Source organism: Artemia franciscana, chromosome 1 (genome assembly GCF_032884065.1).
Source record: "Artemia franciscana chromosome 1, ASM3288406v1, whole genome shotgun sequence".
Taxonomy (NCBI): Eukaryota; Metazoa; Arthropoda; class Branchiopoda; order Anostraca; family Artemiidae; genus Artemia; species Artemia franciscana.
This window is the reverse complement of record NC_088863.1, coordinates 15939041-15957230: the sequence shown is the minus strand read 5'-3', so window position 1 is coordinate 15957230 and position 18190 is coordinate 15939041. Positions and strand designations below refer to the sequence as shown.

Sequence of the window (18190 nt, the reverse complement as noted above, 5' to 3'; positions counted from 1 at the left end):
GACACGTGTGTGTGTGTGTGTGGAAGGGTGGGGGTAGCTGCCGTCCGATCGCTTTGACTTTTAAAAAGGGCACTAGATCTTCTGATTACCAATCCAATGAACATCTTCCGAATTTTATGCAACTACCCTTTCTATAGAAACTTTATATGCCCCCAGGTCATGAGTTACAACCCTTGCCCTCAGGGCTGTGGGGGGGGGGTGTCAACAATGAAAACATGATTTCAAGACCTTTCAACTGCACAGAACAAAATTTTCATTTCAACTTGGAGAAATGATGGGCGTAGGAGGGGCTGCTCACCAATCACTTTCATCTATTAAAAAGGGTACTAGCCCTTTTAATTTTCAATCAAATGAGTCCCTTTTGAAGTTTCTACCACAAATAATTCTGTATATTTTAAGAATCTGTCATTTGCCGAAGCAATTTTGATAACAAAACATCCAATACCCTGCTGTTCTTTTAAATCAAACAGTTCGTTTTAACGAACTGTAGTAAGGAGCGACCCGCCTCAATAGTAATCGAAACTCTAAAAATAGAATTTTGATACCAATAGTTAGATCAAAAGCATCGAATTTTAATGCTGATTTTACTAATATCGGTTACATCTAGATTAGTTTTACCCATCAAAAGTTACGAGCCAGAGAAAATTTGCCTCATTTTTGAAAATAGGGGGAAACATCCCCTAAAAGTCATACGATCTTAACGAACATCACACCATCAGAGTCAGCGTATCAGAGAACTCTACTGTAAAGGTTCTAAGCTCCTATCTACATAAATGTGGAATTTCGCATTTTTTGCCAGAAGACAAATCACGGATGCGTGTTTATTTGTTTTCTTGTTTTTGTTTTTTTTTTCAGGGGTGATTGTATCGACTCATTGGTCCTAGAATGTCGCGAAAGGGCTCATTCTAACGGAAATTAAAAGTCTTAGTGCCCTTTTTAAGTGACCAAAAAAATTGGAGGGCACCGGATCAAAATTCTGAGATAGCCATTTTATTTACCATAGTCGAAAAACCTAATAACTATGTCTTCGGGTTCGACTTACTCCCCCGCAGTCCCCGTGGGAGGGGATGCAAGTTACAAACTTTGACCTGTGTTTACATACAGTAATGGTTACTGGGAAGTGTACAGATGTTTTCAGGGGGATTTTATCGGTTTGGAGGGGTGTTGAGAGGAGGGGTTACGTGGGAGGATATTTCCATGGAGGAACTTCTCATGGGGGAAGAGACTTTCAATGGAGGGGGCGCAGGATTTTCTAGCATTATTTAAAAAATAAATGAAAAAATAAATATGAAGGGTTTTTTCTACTGAAAGTGAGGAGCAGCATTAAAACTGAAAACGAACAGTCATTATAACGCATATGAGGGGGTTTACCTCTTCGTAATACCTCGCTCTTTACGCTAAAGTATTTTTAGTAATTACAAATACTTATTCTACGGCCTTTGTGATTCAGGGGTCATTCTTAAGTAATTGTGACAAAATTTAAGCTTCAGTGTAAAGAGTGAGGTATCGACGAGGGGTGAGCCCCCTCATATACGCAATAAAAACATACGAATAAAGAAGTTCGCCACGTAAGTTAATTTGTAAGTTACGTATTTTTTTACTTATGAAAACGCTCGTAAAAAATTAAAAGTTATAGTTGGCTTTTTAAGTAATCAAAAAATTGGAGGGCAACTAGGCCTCTTCCCTCTCCTTTTTTCTCAAAGTCTTCCGATTAAAACTATGAAAAAGCCATTTAGCCAACTAAAATTAATATGCAAATTTCGTTTTAACTATTTATGTGCGGAGAGCCAAGATTAAAACATGCATTAGTTCAAAAACGTCCAGAAATTAAACAAAAAAAAACAAGTTTTTTTTAAATGAAAGTAAGGAGCGACATTAAAGCTTAAAACGAACAGAAATTACTCCGTATATGAAAGGGGCTTTTCCTCCTCAACGCCCCGCTCTTTACACTAAAGTTTTTTTACTGTTTTAAAACGTAGAGTTAAGAGAAAGGTTCAAACTTTAGCGTAAAGAGCGGGGCGTTGAGGAAGAAAAGCCTCTTTCAAATACGGAGTAATTTCTTTTCGTTTTAAGTTTTAATGTCGCTCCTTAATTTCATTTAAAAAAAACTTCTTTTTTTCTGTTTAATAAGAAAAAAGGATCTAACACATTTTGGAAATAAATTGAAAACACAAATATTATATTAGCCAAATTTAGCTTTTTTTTGCCGAGTTTATCTTTATAGTACCCGAAATAGCTCTTATAATAGGAAATCAAAGCCTCTTTTTTGAGGTATTGCAATGAAAATCCGAACTTTATAAAAAAATTTGTAAAATTTGTCTTTGTACATGATTATCATACAGAAAAAAAAATCAAAGTTAGCAAAAAGAATAGTAAAATTTGTACTCACTATATAGCAATATATTTTGCCTTATTTCTATTCATCTATCTCTTGTGTGGTAAAAAGAAAAAAAATCGGACAATCAAAAACCAAAATTTTTGCTTAAAAGCTAAAGCTACTCACCTTTAACGGGACACATATGGTTATTACAAGCAGGTCTGCAGAAGATAAACTAACAAGAAACAAATTCGTAACACTTTTCATTCGACGATATTTTGACACTGTGATTATAATCAAAATATTTCCAAACAAGCCCAAGATAAACACTGTAACGTATACCAGCGTTGTGGCTATCAGTTCTACAAGTACCTCTGTAGGCACACTTGCATCAATGTCATATTCATAAACATAATCAGCTGTTTGATTTCCCAAGCTTAGTTCATTCTCCACGTCCATTGTACTTCGAACTTTCCTTCTCGACTAAAAACGGGATCCCAGGATCCTTTTCGTAAAGGCTTGAAAAACTCAGAGCATAATATAACGCATGTTCCTTTAAATTTTCTCTTCACTATTTTTGTTTGTTTTCCAAAAACCTAGCCATGAAAAGTTTAACGACCAGACAATTTAATTTATGACTTTTTTATTTTTTAGATTGCTCTTTCATACTCCTGCCTTGTGAACCAAAGTAAGATTCACCTCAGGTAACACATCGACAATTTTGATTGAAACACTGTCTAGTGGCTATGGACATTAATTCCTGACCCTCTAGTTGGCCAATTGTTGATTGGCTAATTGTAACCGATTCAAAAAAAAAAATACTAGTTTCTTCAGAATGTATCAGTTACAATTGCCAAAAGCAAAAAAAAAATTAAATTAAAGGAGTATTTATCATTGTAAAGTTTACTTACTGGAAATTGGCAATTAAAGAAACTGTATATATTCGATGGTGCCATCTAATTTTGTTTCCCCTAAAGTAGATGTTCTCAATGGACCACTTTCTCGCCACCGCTAAAAACCCCAGAAAAACTGCCGACAGAAAAACAATAATTTATTTTTATTTAGATTATATGCCCTAACCTAAACATGGCAAAGAATAACGTATTATTTGTTTATTTATTTTTTATCAAACAACCCGTGGCAACGAACTGTAAGTAAGGAGCGACTCGGCTCAGTAGCAAACGAAATTGTAAAACAACGGAATTTTGATATCAATATATGTGTCAAAACAATAAAAATTTATGCTATATACAAGTATATATACTTTATCAAATTTAGTGTTACCCATCAAAAGTTACGAGCCTGAAAAAATTTGCCTGCTTTTTTAAATAGGAGGGACCACCCCCTAAAATTTAAGGAATCTTGATGAAAATCACACCATCATATTCAGCGTACCCGAGAACCTTGCTGTAGAAGTTTCAACCTCCTATTTACAAAAATGTGGAATTTTGACTTTTCTGCCAGAAAACAGATCACGGATGCGTGTCTATTTGTTTTTTCCGGGGGTAATCGTATTGAAACAATGGTCCTAGAATATCGGGAGGGGAGGGGGGCAATCGAACCCAACCTAAAAGTTCGGGTGCCCTTTTAAGTGACAAAAGGATTGGAGGGCAACTGGCCCCGCTTCCACGCCCATTCATTTTCCAAAGTTATCGGATCAAAACTTTGAGATAAGTCATTTTGTTCAGTATAGTTGAAAGATCAAATAACTATGTCCTTAGGGCAAAAACGGATCCCCCACAGTCTGTGGGGAGAGGCCTGTAAATTGTAAAATTTATCCTCTATTTACGTTTAGTATTTGTTAGTGGGAGGTATAAAGACACTTTTCAGGAGGGGGGTATTTTGTGTTTGTTGTAGATTTCAATTGGAAAAATCTTCCTTGAGGATGGAAATTTCCCGCGGCTGGTAGAATGAAAATTCCAGAAAAGATTTTACACTGGGGGGGGGGATTTGACAGAATTCCTATACGAAAATCTTGTTGATTTTATTACATTATCTTTGCCAACTAAATTTTGCATGTGATGGTGTTCTGGGAGAAGTGCCCAGACGATATTTTTCACGTGTTTTGAGGGGGTATTTTCAGCAAAAATTGAACTTTCTGGAGGAAACTTGACAGGGGGTTTAGTATACATTGAATGAAATTTTCATGGAGGATTTTTCCGTGATAGGGGAGGATATATTTTATGGAGGCTGAGCCGGAGAAAACTGCATTATTTGAAAAACGAACAGAAATTAAATAAAGAAGCTATGTTTTTTCTAACTGAAAGTGAGGAATAATATTTAAACTCAGAAGGAGCGGAAATTGTTCCGTATATGAAAAGTTGGCCCCCTCCTCAATACCTTGCTCTTTACGCCAAAGCTGTTGGCACTTTTAAAAAGGATCCTATTCTTAAGAACGGCTGTTTCAGAAGCGTCAAGAGCAAGCCATTGAGTAGGTGGCAACCCTTCATATACGGAATAATTTCTGTTCGGTTTGAGTTTTAATGTTGTTCCTTTCTTTCAGTTTAAAAAAGCTTCTTTTTTTGTTTAATTTCAAATGGAACCACAATTTTCAGAAGGCCATTTTCCTCAAAATAGTACAAAGGTTCAATAAAAATGCCATCGGAGAAGAAATTAAACACGTGGACAAAAGGAAAAAGGCCTTAAATAATACAACTTGCTATGTTCAAGCTAGTTTCTATAAAACTAAGCACCCAAGCGTTACTTCAGTAAAGAGCAAAGTCTCTTTCGAATTTATTTTTTGTCAGCCTATTCATATGAAATTGGTAGCAGTAAAAAATTGGCAGGGGGCTTTTCCGATTAAGAATCAATATTTGTATCAGCCATCAATATCAGCCAATTTTAAGGACCGAGTGGGATCGAAGGGGCAAAAAAATTCCCGTCTAGCCACTCATGGATCAGATTACAATTTCTGGTTAGCTATTTTTCGAATTTTTATTTCCCTTCCCCCCTCACGCAGTTCCAATGTGTCGGCACGTAGGGCTGACGCCTTGGAACTTTGGGCGTCTTTGACATCTAAATTTGGCTTATGTGGTCATATTTGTCAGTAGAATGGAAGATTTGGTCTACACTTTTTTATAATTTTCTCCAAACTCCAAACCCTAGCTTCGCCCCTACCTAGTACCAAACTTTTCCTAATTTCAACAAGAAATAGGTTAAAAGCACAGGCCCCGCAATTTAGGGAATGCAAAAGAGCAAGAAATTATTTTTGGTCAAGTCGAGAGCCAAATACTGTAATTCTAGGACTGAGAGGGCCACAATCAACTAAAATATTGTGCCCAGAAAAAGTTGTACCCCACTACAAACTACCCACTACAACTGTGCCCAACTAAATAATTTGCCCCAGAAAAAAGTGCCCAGAGTATGCCAAAATTCCTAATTCGCAAAACGACATGTAAGAAACTTAGGAGTAATAATTAATGGGCCAAAGAGTACGAAGCTACAAAAAAATCAGTGGAGGCGTGGGTTCCTGAGTACACAGCCGTCATTGGGCCCAAAATTTTCTTTCGAAATCGATGAGAAACTTGTATTCATAAGTCGCTGTGGCAAGGGAACCCAGATGCCCAAAACAAAAGTTGATACTGGATTAGCATAAGAAGGGACTCGAAGGGAATCCCCAAAACTTTATATTTTGATCAGCTAGAAACCTCTATACCGTATTTAAGCTCCTGGGCCAAGGGGATTCTAATATACAAATGTAATGTTAGGTCAGTCGAACCACATTCGTAAAATAAACCCTTACGGTGGGTCAAATATCCGACTGGCTTGAAAGTTGTATCCATAAATTCAATTATCAAAGGAAAAATATGAACAAGAACCAAAAACTAAAAATAAATATTCGTTCAATGAAAATAGGGCTTCAAAAGGGCCAACAAAATTTTTAATGGCTTGAAACCTACATCTGTGATTCCAATGGAGCCTTATCATGGGAAAATACTTTCAGCTTGTGCTCTGTCCGTCAAAAGATAAGCCCTAAGGAAAGGTAATTTTTTCTTTTAGACTTGGAATTTAAACCGTCATCCTTTGTCTAAGAGGAACCTAAAGCACAAGAAATAGAAAAAAGGGTTAACCAAAAAAGGGACTTCAAAATTTTCGAAAATGCTCCTTTTTTGTTGCTTTTGTTCAAAAACGATTGAAAGTAGTATCCCCAAGATGAATCCAGGGCTAACACCCTAATTTGGGCACTAAAGCAAACCTATACTAAACTAGAGCATTGACATACTTTCTTAGCAATACTAAAAGAGAGGAACCTCAATAGCATAACCGGTTTTCCTCGTAACTAGATCCGCTGAATAAACTATATATTTCTGTAAGGATATGATTAACATATATTCAGCATTCACAAGTCAATTGATTTAAGTACAGATAGGGGATGGCCACTTAAGTAAACAGTTTTATTTGATTTCAAATTCGACTAATAAAGTTTATGATATAGCATTGAACTTCACTTGATAGCATATATAAAATGGGCATACTGTAATCAATTGTATCATCATATTGATGGGAACGAGTGCTTATGTCAACACTTCTTTTAGATAGAAGTTATAGTCATCCACGTCCTAACCTCAAAAAAACTAATGCTACTTTTTTGCAATGCTTAAAGTTACTTTTCTTTCTTCCTTAACTTTAAATTTTATTTTATTTTTTACTTTGCAATTTTTTTCAAGTCTTCGAAAAACTTAAAATGTACTTAAAATAAAAAAAAAGTTCGCATGTGATGTTTTCAAAAGACGAAATGAAGCATGATAAAGATATGTTAGCTGTGATCTGTCCTCTTAGAAAAATACTCATCAGCTCACAAGTGGTATACTAGAGTCTCAAATAGATGCATTATGTTCTTAAAAAGTCTGAGAGAGATGGATCAGACTCTTTTTAGAGTTAGACACATATAAAGTGTGGATTTATCAGGATTCAGTCAAACACAGGCTCTACTATTAGTTCACAAGTGGTATACTAGAGTCTAAAATAGGTGAGTTAGGTTTTTACCGAAGTTTGAGAGACAAGAATTGGATTCTTTTTAGAATTTGAGACATATGAAGTAGGAATTTATCAAGATTTAGTCAAGCACAGATATTAATATCAGCTCACAAGTGGTATATTAGAGTCTGAAACAGATGAATTAGGTTTATCCAAAAGTCTGAGAGCGGTGAATCGGCTTTGTTTTAGAGTAAGAGACATATTAAGTCGGAACGTATCAAGATTCGGTCAAATACACACACACTACTGTCAGCTCACAAGTAGTAAACTAGAGTCTGAAATGGGTGAATTAAGTTATTATGAAAGTTTGAGACAGATGTATTGGATTCCTTTTAGAGCTAAAAACATATGAAGTTGGGACTTTATCAAGATTCAGTCAGAAACAGACATTACAATCAGCCCATATGGCTTACTAGAGTCTGAAATACATGAATTTGATTTTTCCCAAGGATGAGAGAGATGAATCAGTTTCGTTTTAGAGTAAGAGACATATAAAGTCCAAGATTCAATCAAACATAAACACTACTGTCAGCTCACAAATAGTAAACTAGAGTCTGAAATAGGCGAATTAAGCTTTTACCAAAGTTTGAGTGAGATGAATTGGATTTCTTTTAGAGTTAGAGATATATGAAGTGGGAAATTTATCATGATTCAGTTAGACAAAAGCACTACTACCAGCTCACAAGGTTTACTAGAGTCTGAAATAGGTGAATTAAGTTTTTACCGTCTGAGAGAGATGAATCGATTTTTTTCTAGAGTTAGAGACATATGAAGTCGGAATTTATCAATATTCAGTCAAACGCACACTCTATTACCAGCTAACAAGTGGTATACTAGAGTCTGAAATAGGTCTCTTAAGGTTTCACCATAGTCTGAGAGAGAAGAATAGGATTATTTTTAGAGTTAGAGGCATATAAAGTGGGAATTTATCAAGAATCAATCAGACACAGACACTACTATCAACTTCCAAATTGTATAATAAAGTCTGAAATGGGTGAATAAGTTTTTTATAAAGTTTGAGAGAGCTGAATCGGTTTATTTCTAGAGTTAGAGACATAAAAAGCAGGAATTTAACAAGATTCATTCAAATACAGATACTGTTATCAGCTAGCTACACTAGAGCTACGCTAGAGTCTGAAATAGGTGAAATAGGTTTTTAACATAGTCTGAGAGAGATGACAGAATTATTTTTTGAGTTAGAGACATATGAAGGCGGAGTTTATAAAGATTCAGTCAGACACAGACACTACTAAAAGCTCACAAGCTGTATACTAGAGTTTGATGAGATAGGAATTTACTAAAGTCTGAGATATATGAACGGGATTCTGTTCAGATTTGGAGACATCTGAAGTGGGAAATCTATCAAGATTAAGTCAGACACATACGTTACTACCAGCTCACAAGTGGTATACTGAAGTCTGAAATAGGTAAATTAGGTTTCCACCAAAGTCTTGGAAAAATGAATCGAACTTTTTTTACTACCAGCTCAAAAATAATATACTAGAGTCTGAAATAGATGAATTAAGTTTTTATCAAAGGCTGTGAGTTGTGAATTGGATTCTTTTTTCAATTAGAGACATTGGAATTTATCAAGATTTAGTAGGACACAGACAATACTACAACCTCACAAGGGTTATACTGGTGTCTGAAATAGATGATTTAGGTTGTTACTAAAGTTTCAAAGAGATACACCAATTTCTTGTAGAGTTACAGACAAATGAAGTGGGGAAGTTATTAGGATTCAGTCAGAAACAGAAACTATTAGAAGCTCACGAGAGATATACTTAAGTCTGAAATAGATGAACTAGGTTTTTCCCATATTCTGAGAGGGATGAATCGGATTCTTTGTAGAGCTAGAGACATATGAAATGGGAATTTTTCAAGATTCGGTCAAACACAGACATTACTATCAACTTACATGTGGTATATTAGAGTCTGAGATAGATGGATTATGTTTTTATAATAGTTTATGAGAGATAAATCAGATTCTTATTAAAGTTAGAGACATATGACATGGTAACTTATCACGATTCAGTCAAAAACAGACAGTACTATCAGCTTACAACCAATATACTAGAGTCTAAAATAGCTGAACTAGGTTTTTACCAAAGTCTGAGAGAGATGAATCAAATCAGAGATGTAAAAGGACCATATCTAGAGTCTATGATCGTTAAGGATGTGAAATTCGGAACCGCCATGATTCGGGCACACTTTTTGGGTCGGTCACAACAGTATAATGACTCCTATTGCGCATACTCTAGAATATGTTATCGAAGACTAGATTTAAAATGACTTTAGAGATTTCTTTTCAAAATTTGTTGTTGTCTCAGATTGTTACTGAGAAAGTTGTCAATAAGTGACTTCATATATGGCTTCTGATCGAATTGGAGGGCTATATGAATCCTTATGACATTGAAACCGTTGGCCAGTATCGACCACAAAAAACGTGACGCACAACAATATTCTATTTTGGGTGAATGTTGACAATGAGCATTTGTATCGAAGGTGTCCAGGGCATACCCCCATCCACTATCAAGGATAAATTATAGGGACTCAATAAATCCAAAGGCACAGGTCTGTTTATTCAAGGGAAACAGAGTTCTTTGGCAAGTTATGAAGTTCCGAGGGTATTTCACCATCAATTTCGAAAAACCATCTTTAAGGTTCATTCTCCTCAACGGTGGAAATGTCGGAATAAATTTGGAGCAGAAGGATTGTCCAGTCATTTCTGATTCCCACACGGCAAAGAAAAGTAAAACATTGCCGAGAGATAAAGGGAGTTCATACTAACAAAAAACTCTTTTTGACTTTTCATCGGTTCGTTGTCCAGTCAGATCGGTTTCCAGAAAACGATCCCCGTAAAAATAATGCCATCCCCTCATTGATCTCTCTATGAATAAGTGCTTATCCACCTCGGTGATCAGACCTGTTTTTTCATTATTGGTATTAAGAATTAGATTCATCACCAGATGAGGAGCTGAAAAATAATACCCCAAATTAAACCCAAACTCCTGATAATTTTTGTCCGTGTTTTTACAGACAATCTCCAAAAACGTCAATACAATACTTGCCAGATACATTTTACAATATTCATCCCCATTTTTACACCCTCTCTTAGCCCAAACTCTTTTAACCAATTAATAATCGGCATTGGTGCATAGACAATTGTGAAGTGAATCTTAAAACTCGTTGATGAGTGGTAAATTTTCCTCACGTAGACTCGAGATAGAGTTGTAGTACTCATACTGGAATATGCCTTTACACGTTAATAAATCATGCATTTTAACATCTGGAAAGTGCTGTTCGAGGTGGGAGAAACTATTTAAATCGTAACTTTTCTGAACTTGAACGATTTGACTAAAGAATTAGGGTAAACATTATAGGTGCACTATAGTATAGCGTAAGACCCAAGTGTGCGTAATAATAGTATCTTGAAGGGGTAGTAGCTCTAATAGTATACCCCGCATGGGCGTGCTTGAATAGACTGGGCGGTCACTACTAAAGTTCCACTCATTTTGATAAAAACATTTATGTGTAATTCATTCTCAACTTGCCTAATTTACAACACTTGTTCAAGGGGTTGAGGGAGTTAGTTCTTCTTAGCGCCGTAAAGAAATTGCTTAGCCTTATAAATATTTTAAACAAAATGGCTGCCCAAAAAAATTTTTCAGATGTCTTTATGGCTGTGGGGTTCCGGTGAAGATAGAACAGAAGGGGTGGATATTGACCTTTAAATCACTCGTGAAACCAGAAAAGGGCATTAAACCATTAAAGGGAATTTCAATTTTAGGTTTATTTTTAGATAGTCCCATGTTGTTTCTTTTACATAAAAACTAAATATTCAATTTCAGATCCCTATTCGTTCTTGATATATTATAGATACAATGTAAATACCAGGGGAATAGTTAGGGTTTTGAGTTGGGGAGGAGGTTTATAAAGAATGTGTTGACAAAATCGTCCAGTTTGCCGACAATTATGTACACATAAGCTGAATTAAACCAGCAGCATAAGCTAAAACTTAAGCTGAATCTACCTTGAAACTTCGGTTGTAGGGTTCCTCCCCTCTCCGCCCACCTTAGCTGCGCTCCTATTTTGGACAATCTGGATATGCTTAGCGTATATTGCTTTAGTTCACAATCCTCCTCAACATTCCCTCAAAGTTTTAACTTAACACACATAAACGCTTCCGAGATGTTGCAAATACAATCTTTTGACAATCTTGATAAAAGTAAATTATTTTGATTTAGTTTAACATCTCCCTTTATATTCCCTGAAATTTTCTACCAACTAATCTAAGTTGTTCCTGATATATTATGTATTGAAGATAATGTATTTTGATGACCTGGATGCATAGTGTAATATTATTTAGTTAAACATCCTTTTGAACATTCCTCAAAAGTTTCAACTTAATCCCCCTTATTCCATCCTGAGAAATTACAGATAAACCCCTTTGACAACTTGGATGCACATTGTGTCTTTTGATTGAGTACGATATCTCTTTGAACATAATCTAAAAGTTTCAACTTAAGAAATGGAGCCGTTCCTAAGCTATCCATTTGATAAACGGGAGGTACATAACATCCATACATCTTGTTCAATATCCTCCTCAACATCTTCTGTAAGTCTTATCTTCAGACGCCAGCCTTACCAAAAACCAGGATAAGACATGCCCTTCTTTCCCGTTAATGAAAGTTATGTATAAACTACATAGCAACCTGCATTGCTTGCGACCCATGCCCTAGGGGCTGGTGGAGTAATTTCATCCCTAGAGTCTTATGTATTGATCCTTTTGACATTGCAAAAAGATGGGCAAATCAGAATTTTAGTCGAATGTGTTTAGGGCTTGAAGGGCTAGGCAGCTAAACTGGGTGTTGGAGGAGGCTGGATTCCTATCCAATCCCTTTAGACTCTTAAAAAGGATTTAAGAACTTTTCATTTTCCAATCAAAAGAACCCCCCAAGTATCCAAAATAACTCCCTTCATACAAACTGACCTATAAAAACCGAACAATACTTAATATCGTCAAATTAAACAGTTTTAATTATAATGGATGAATGCTTTAAAAAATAATCCCGCAAATAATCTCTGTGTTGACATTTGTGAAGGATTACCTCAGGACAACGATGGAAAAAGAGTCACTTTCACATTTGCTGCTTATATTATCTGAGAAAGCTGCAGTGAAGGAACTCTTGTCGACGACATCACAAAAATAAGGCAAAGGAGATATTCATTGCTGAAGTAACTTCACGTCAGTTTCTGATTCATACAGTAAATGTTCCATTTTGGTACCGTTATTGGTCCCTAAATAAGCTGTTAAATGCGAACCCCAAAGATTTTACGTTACCTTAAGGCATGTTCGAAAATTATAAAATTTTAAAGGCTGTATGGGGACCCAAAATAGATGTTTGCCCCCCCCCCCCTACCCTAAGGTTTTCTTAAATGGCACCACTGAAATTCATGTTTAATATTACAGTCCATTTATTTCCATGGTTTTCAATTAATTCTTCTCTTAAAGAGAGAATCTTTAAGCTAGTAAATGCATCTATGTATGTACATCTTTTATGGGATAGAAGATTATTTGAAAAAAGAAAGGAAGGAAAATGAACTGTAAACTTGTATGAAAGACATTGACATTGATGAGATCAAACCATAAATTTACAATGAAAGGAACACGGATTTTTCTTTTTTAATAGAATGTTTCTTAGAAAATACACAAATATGGGACTTTCAATTTACATAGATTCCTTTGTGCTACCTAGTAGTATTAATTTGTTTCCACATGAAACATTATAAAATTTGGTACTCACTAGGAGTGACTACATCTTCAGGTTGAAGCTTCTGCATGTTCTGCCTCTAGATTTTACAGACATAAGACTAAGTTTTATAGATAATCAGGGTTATAATGATAAAATTTATTAGCACCGAAAATAATCCAATCCTAATGGGCAACCTAAAACCTTTTTCTTCACCCACAAGTGTTTTTACCTCACTTTTTCCCACTAACTCCTAGGGCTTTTAAGGTCACAAGTTATTTCACAAGTGCTTTACAACTGCTCAGTGACGTATCGAAGGGGCAAAATTTCAATTTTACTTGATGATAATAAAAAAATTATGTTACGAAATCTACACACGAGCTTCTCTATTGTTTTTAACTTTTTTTTAATGAAGACGAACAAGATTAATCTAGGTAATATAAATTTGCAATAAAAAACTCGATAGATAAATATAGGCCTGTAAAAAGTTTTTCCGCGATATGATATTATGTTTTTCTGAGTAGCCGACTTATAACCCATGGAATTTTGGTAAAAGAAAATCTAGGTATAAAAACGTTGGGGTGCGAGAGAATTATCTTCCGATGGTTACCAATAAAGAATTAGTAGTCTTCAAACGTTACAAATTTTCATCATTTAATCATAAGGCAGTTCATTAGGTTCTGTAACTTAGAAGAATCAAACATAACTAGATAACTTTCAAGATATTTTAATACAATTTAACAGTTCGTTTAGCAATAACTTCTTCATAATGAAGCCAGTCAAACTTACGGATGATGCTATATTTATTTTTGTTATTTTTTTCTGAATCTGATATTTGGTTTATTGGCCTCTATTAACAAAATAAAAAAACTAGATAAACATGAAGAGCATAAAGGATTATGGGGATACCAAAGGGGTCATGATATGTCAGGGCGTAATTTTTTAGCCATATTAGGTTGAAATCATCACTTAGGGTTAAGTGCAATGCAGAACATCATGAAAAACAGGGGAGGGGGATGATTTTTCCGAATCTCAGTGGCAAACACCCACCCAGGAAAAATTGGAAAATACTTGCCTCAGATTGCAGTGCTTTGGGGATTTCCGGTTGTTAAAATTGCACACGTTTAGAGCTATTAGATTTCTACTTAATTCAGCATAACGCTGGTAATACCTATTTTCAAAGCTTGTTTCGATTGACTTAGATCTTCTGCCGCGCGTTGCTCGGCGAAGAGAGTAAGTCTGCTTCCTCCATCAACTTCGGTCCATTGCAAAGGTTTGCCCTTCACTCAGTCTGATGTTTGTCGTCACTAGAAACTCGGCTAGGCTATCAGACCATTGTTTATTTTGTTGGTCATGTGATTGCTTCTAATGGTCTTTTATCGGATTAAAGTTGAAGATTCTATTTAAGGTAGGTGTCCCAATTGTGTCCAAAGCCGTACCTTACAACGGTGTCCAAACGCAAGCTTAGGGTGCCGAGCTTAAGGTACGCTCGGCTGCTTGAGCAGAAAACCGAAACTGTTTGGTGAGATGCAGTAACTTCTCGTTACTCTTGAAGTCAAATCAGTTTAGACCTTCTAATTATCTCAAGCTCAATAGCCTTTAGGGTTGTTTCAGATGCTTGCCGAGCCTCAGCTTCATCAATCATCCCAGATCTGACGAGGGTGTTAAAAATTCACAGCTCAGTTGAACAACTAATATTCAGTTTCCACCAAAGGTGGCAGTTTAACCTGCCAATACCAGAAGACCCTTTGGATTGGCCTTACTTGAAGCTCGGGGAGAAGCGGACCATCTAAGAAATTGTGGATCCCAGGTAGGTCTAGCTTTGGACAACTTCTATGCTAGTTGTTCCATCCGGGTTGACTGGAGAATTGTCAACGGGAGAAGACAGTCTATGGTTATAATTTTTGTTTTTCTTCCCCTTTATCTTCAGTCCCACATTCGCGGCCTCTTCTCGCAAGACTAGATGAACTTCCAGTAGTTGATCCATGGAGTCTGTTATGATTAAGATCTCCAAACTTGAGCCTAAAGTTGAGACTTGAAGTCGTCTTTGTCCTAGCTTGGTCTAAGATAACATTACAGAGCTCTGAGGTAACTGCACATCCTTGACGCACCCCTGTCGTGATTCGGAAAGAAGGGCTACGGTGGCCATTGACTTGAACACAGCTCTCTGTACTATAGTGTAAAGCTTTGAAGAGTCTGGAGTATTTTTGGGGGAGGCCAGTGGATTCTACAATCTGCTAAAGTGCTTCTTGGTTCATTGAGTCAAACACATCACGGACGTCAACGAAGGGAAAAAGCCTTTTGTCGAAACTCTGTGGCCTTTTCTATTATTTGTTAAATCGTAAAAATCTGCTTGACCGTTAATTGATCCGATATAAGGGTAGCTGACTCGGGTCACCAACCCCACAGAAAAGAATTGCTGGGATTAACAGAAACATGATTCCACTGTAGTTTCAATAATCTCTTCTAGAGCCTTTCTTCTTCCATAAGGGGATTATGACCCCATTCCGCCAATCTTTAGGAATTATCTCTGTTTGCCAGATTTTGGAAAAGAGAGTGTGGAGAAACAGGAGCATTGTAGAACCAGCATATTTCAGAGGTTCAGAGGCTAAGCCACAGATACCAGCAGCTCTCCTGTTCTTGAAACTTTTATCTGTGTTTTCAACTTTTGGGAAGCTGAAAGCCTGATCTGGAGGAATATCTGCTTCTGGCGTTTGACCACTAGATTGGCTAGGACCGTTATTTGGAGAGAAAGACGGGCTAGTATTATTTAAGAGCTAGCAAAGAGTGTCCTTCCAACTCTCAGGACAAGTACCTCCGTCAGAGAGATGTTTCCCATCCCTGGATAGCACAGGATTTTATGCGGGAGTTTTATTTTTCGCAAGATGTCGAAGATGCTTGAACAGGCTACCCCTCTCTTTTTTTATTTGCTTCTGTTTCAATCTCAACACCTTTCCTTGCAACAAACTGAGTTTGGTGCCACTGAATGAGACTATTTCGTACTCAGCTAAGTCTCCGATAAGTGGCCATGTCCCTAAAAAGTCTTGCCCTTTGCTCAACAACCTCCAGTGTTTCATTTGGTTGCCACGATTTTTTTGAAAAATCTCTCCTGCCAAGCACCAGAGGAGCTGCTTCACTCGTCTGCGATTCAAGAAACTTCACTACTGCTGAGTGTAGCCAAGCGATTTGATACATCAATACTATACTTCAGGCAAGTATTTGGCTCGTGGAGTTTCCCAATATCAGCAGTAACTGGACTCGGCCTAGTAACTGGACTGTACTTGGACCAATATCTTGGCAGTAACTGAACTGGAGTAACTGCAGTCGATCATCTTCTTCGTGCAGCCATCATTACTGTACCACGTATACAAATGGATAGGTTTGTGTTGAAAAGAGGTAGTCTGTCATGAAACAATTTAGTCTGTCATTCTTTCTGATGTCGTCAGCCGGATATCCATTGACAAACAATGGTCTGGATTTTAAAAGAAAGTCCGAATCCAGGGCTATTTTGTCACTTTTCACAGTTATTTGTTTCAGGTGGAGGGTTACTAGCCCAAACAACTTTAAGCCTGGAATCTAATTAGAGCTAGGTTAAACCTAGATCCTAAGATTCCTGGGGTGGGCTCTACTCACCACAAGAGCTTACGGCCACCTTGATCAAAGTGCTTAGTTAAGGTAAACACTATATCCAGAGACACGGTCTTTCATGTGGTATGTCATTATGTTGGAACTTATTTACCTATTTATTACTTTATAAATTGTTTATTTATTTATGACTGTACTTGTTTAAAAAATGTGCCCTTGAAGACACCGTAAGAAATACTAAAAGGAAAAAAAAATCTGCTGGATTCTGATTAAGGGTTTCCGCTAAACTCTAATCTTTATTTGTACTATTAATCTTTCAGGTCAGAAATCGTAATATTGAAAATTGGATTTACCCTTGAAAGCAACGTAAAAACACTACAATCATAAGAAAAGTAAAGCTGATCTTGCGTGATTTACGAATTTAGATGGATTCCATTAAACTATAATTTCGATTTGTCTTTCAGGTCACATGCCACTACTTAGAAAACTAGATCTTATCTTCCAGCAAAGGTAAAGTGTATCTTCGAGCCTGTCTATTTATTAGCCGACTATTTAGCTATTTGTGTGCTAGATTATAGAAAACCATGCCCCTGAAACCATGCCTTATAAGAATTAAAACTAAGCTAAACCTCAAGGATAGGCGCTTGCTAAGACTTATAGGAAGCACCGATATACCATTTTAAGGACTTTCCTTGTTTTGCAAAGTTTTCCATTATTCTTAATGAATAACAGTAGAATCTTTTTTATTTATTTCAAAAACCAAACGTCTTTTACGCGTAAGTTTTCTCCAGGGTCAACTCGCAAATTTCATCTCTTGCACTTCTTCTTCGATGACTTGAGGAAACCTGAGGCGTTGAAATGTTTCTTTTGAAAACGTTTACACAAGGCCTATGTATTCGGCATATTTGAATGAGAGTTACAGGGGGAATGCCCTTAGACCTTTGTTTTTTATTTATATTTGTATTTACATTTGTGGAATCATGGCTTGAGGTTTTCCGTTTGTTTGACCTTCATCAGTTCATTCGTTTGTTGAATCAGGGCAAATTTATGCACAGGCACACAACTTTTTAAACAAGTCTTAGAAAAGGATTAGCCAATGATTTATTTGAAAATAAGAGGACTGGCAAATTAAAACATACCCAATCTGAAAGAGTTAAAACTGGCAAATAAAAATATATCCAAAGTGAAAGAGTTGAAACTCGATAATAGAAGTGGACATAGCAAAAGACCTCTTTTTTCGGATTTTTATCGAATCATGAAAATTTTCTATTTAAAATCTGGGGTTTCATAGGTGTATTTTGTTGTATTTGTGTGGGGTTTTATTAAGACTCCTGTTATATTAATAACAATAATATTAATAATATATTTGGACCCTCTATACATAGAAAAATGCACTTAGAAGAGTACGGAGAAAGAAGCATACATAATAAGACCACTTATCATCGCAAACACTAAATAGTATGCTAAAAACTAATCATAAATTTTTAATGCGACAAAACAATAAAAACTCCGTAAAGTTTGAACATATATCTGTTATGAGAAACATAAACACGGAGAA

The 18190-nt window shown here is 36.2% G+C and overlaps 1 protein-coding gene across 4 annotated transcripts in view; it reads right to left on the bottom strand.

The window, feature by feature from the left end:
- Positions 1–2822, bottom strand: part of LOC136026295 (QRFP-like peptide receptor) — a 223260-nt gene extending 220438 nt beyond the window's left edge. For 2 of the 4 annotated variants that reach the window (XM_065702715.1, XM_065702720.1), the window contains exon 1: positions 2504–2822. In XM_065702715.1, the coding sequence (XP_065558787.1) occupies positions 2504–2776 (273 nt within the window). In that variant the 5' untranslated portion in view covers positions 2777–2822. The remainder of the gene's footprint in view (positions 1–2503) is intronic. The other 2 variants (XM_065702729.1, XM_065702737.1) reach the window with 1 other exon arrangement.
- Positions 2823–18190: the final 15368 nt, after the last annotated feature.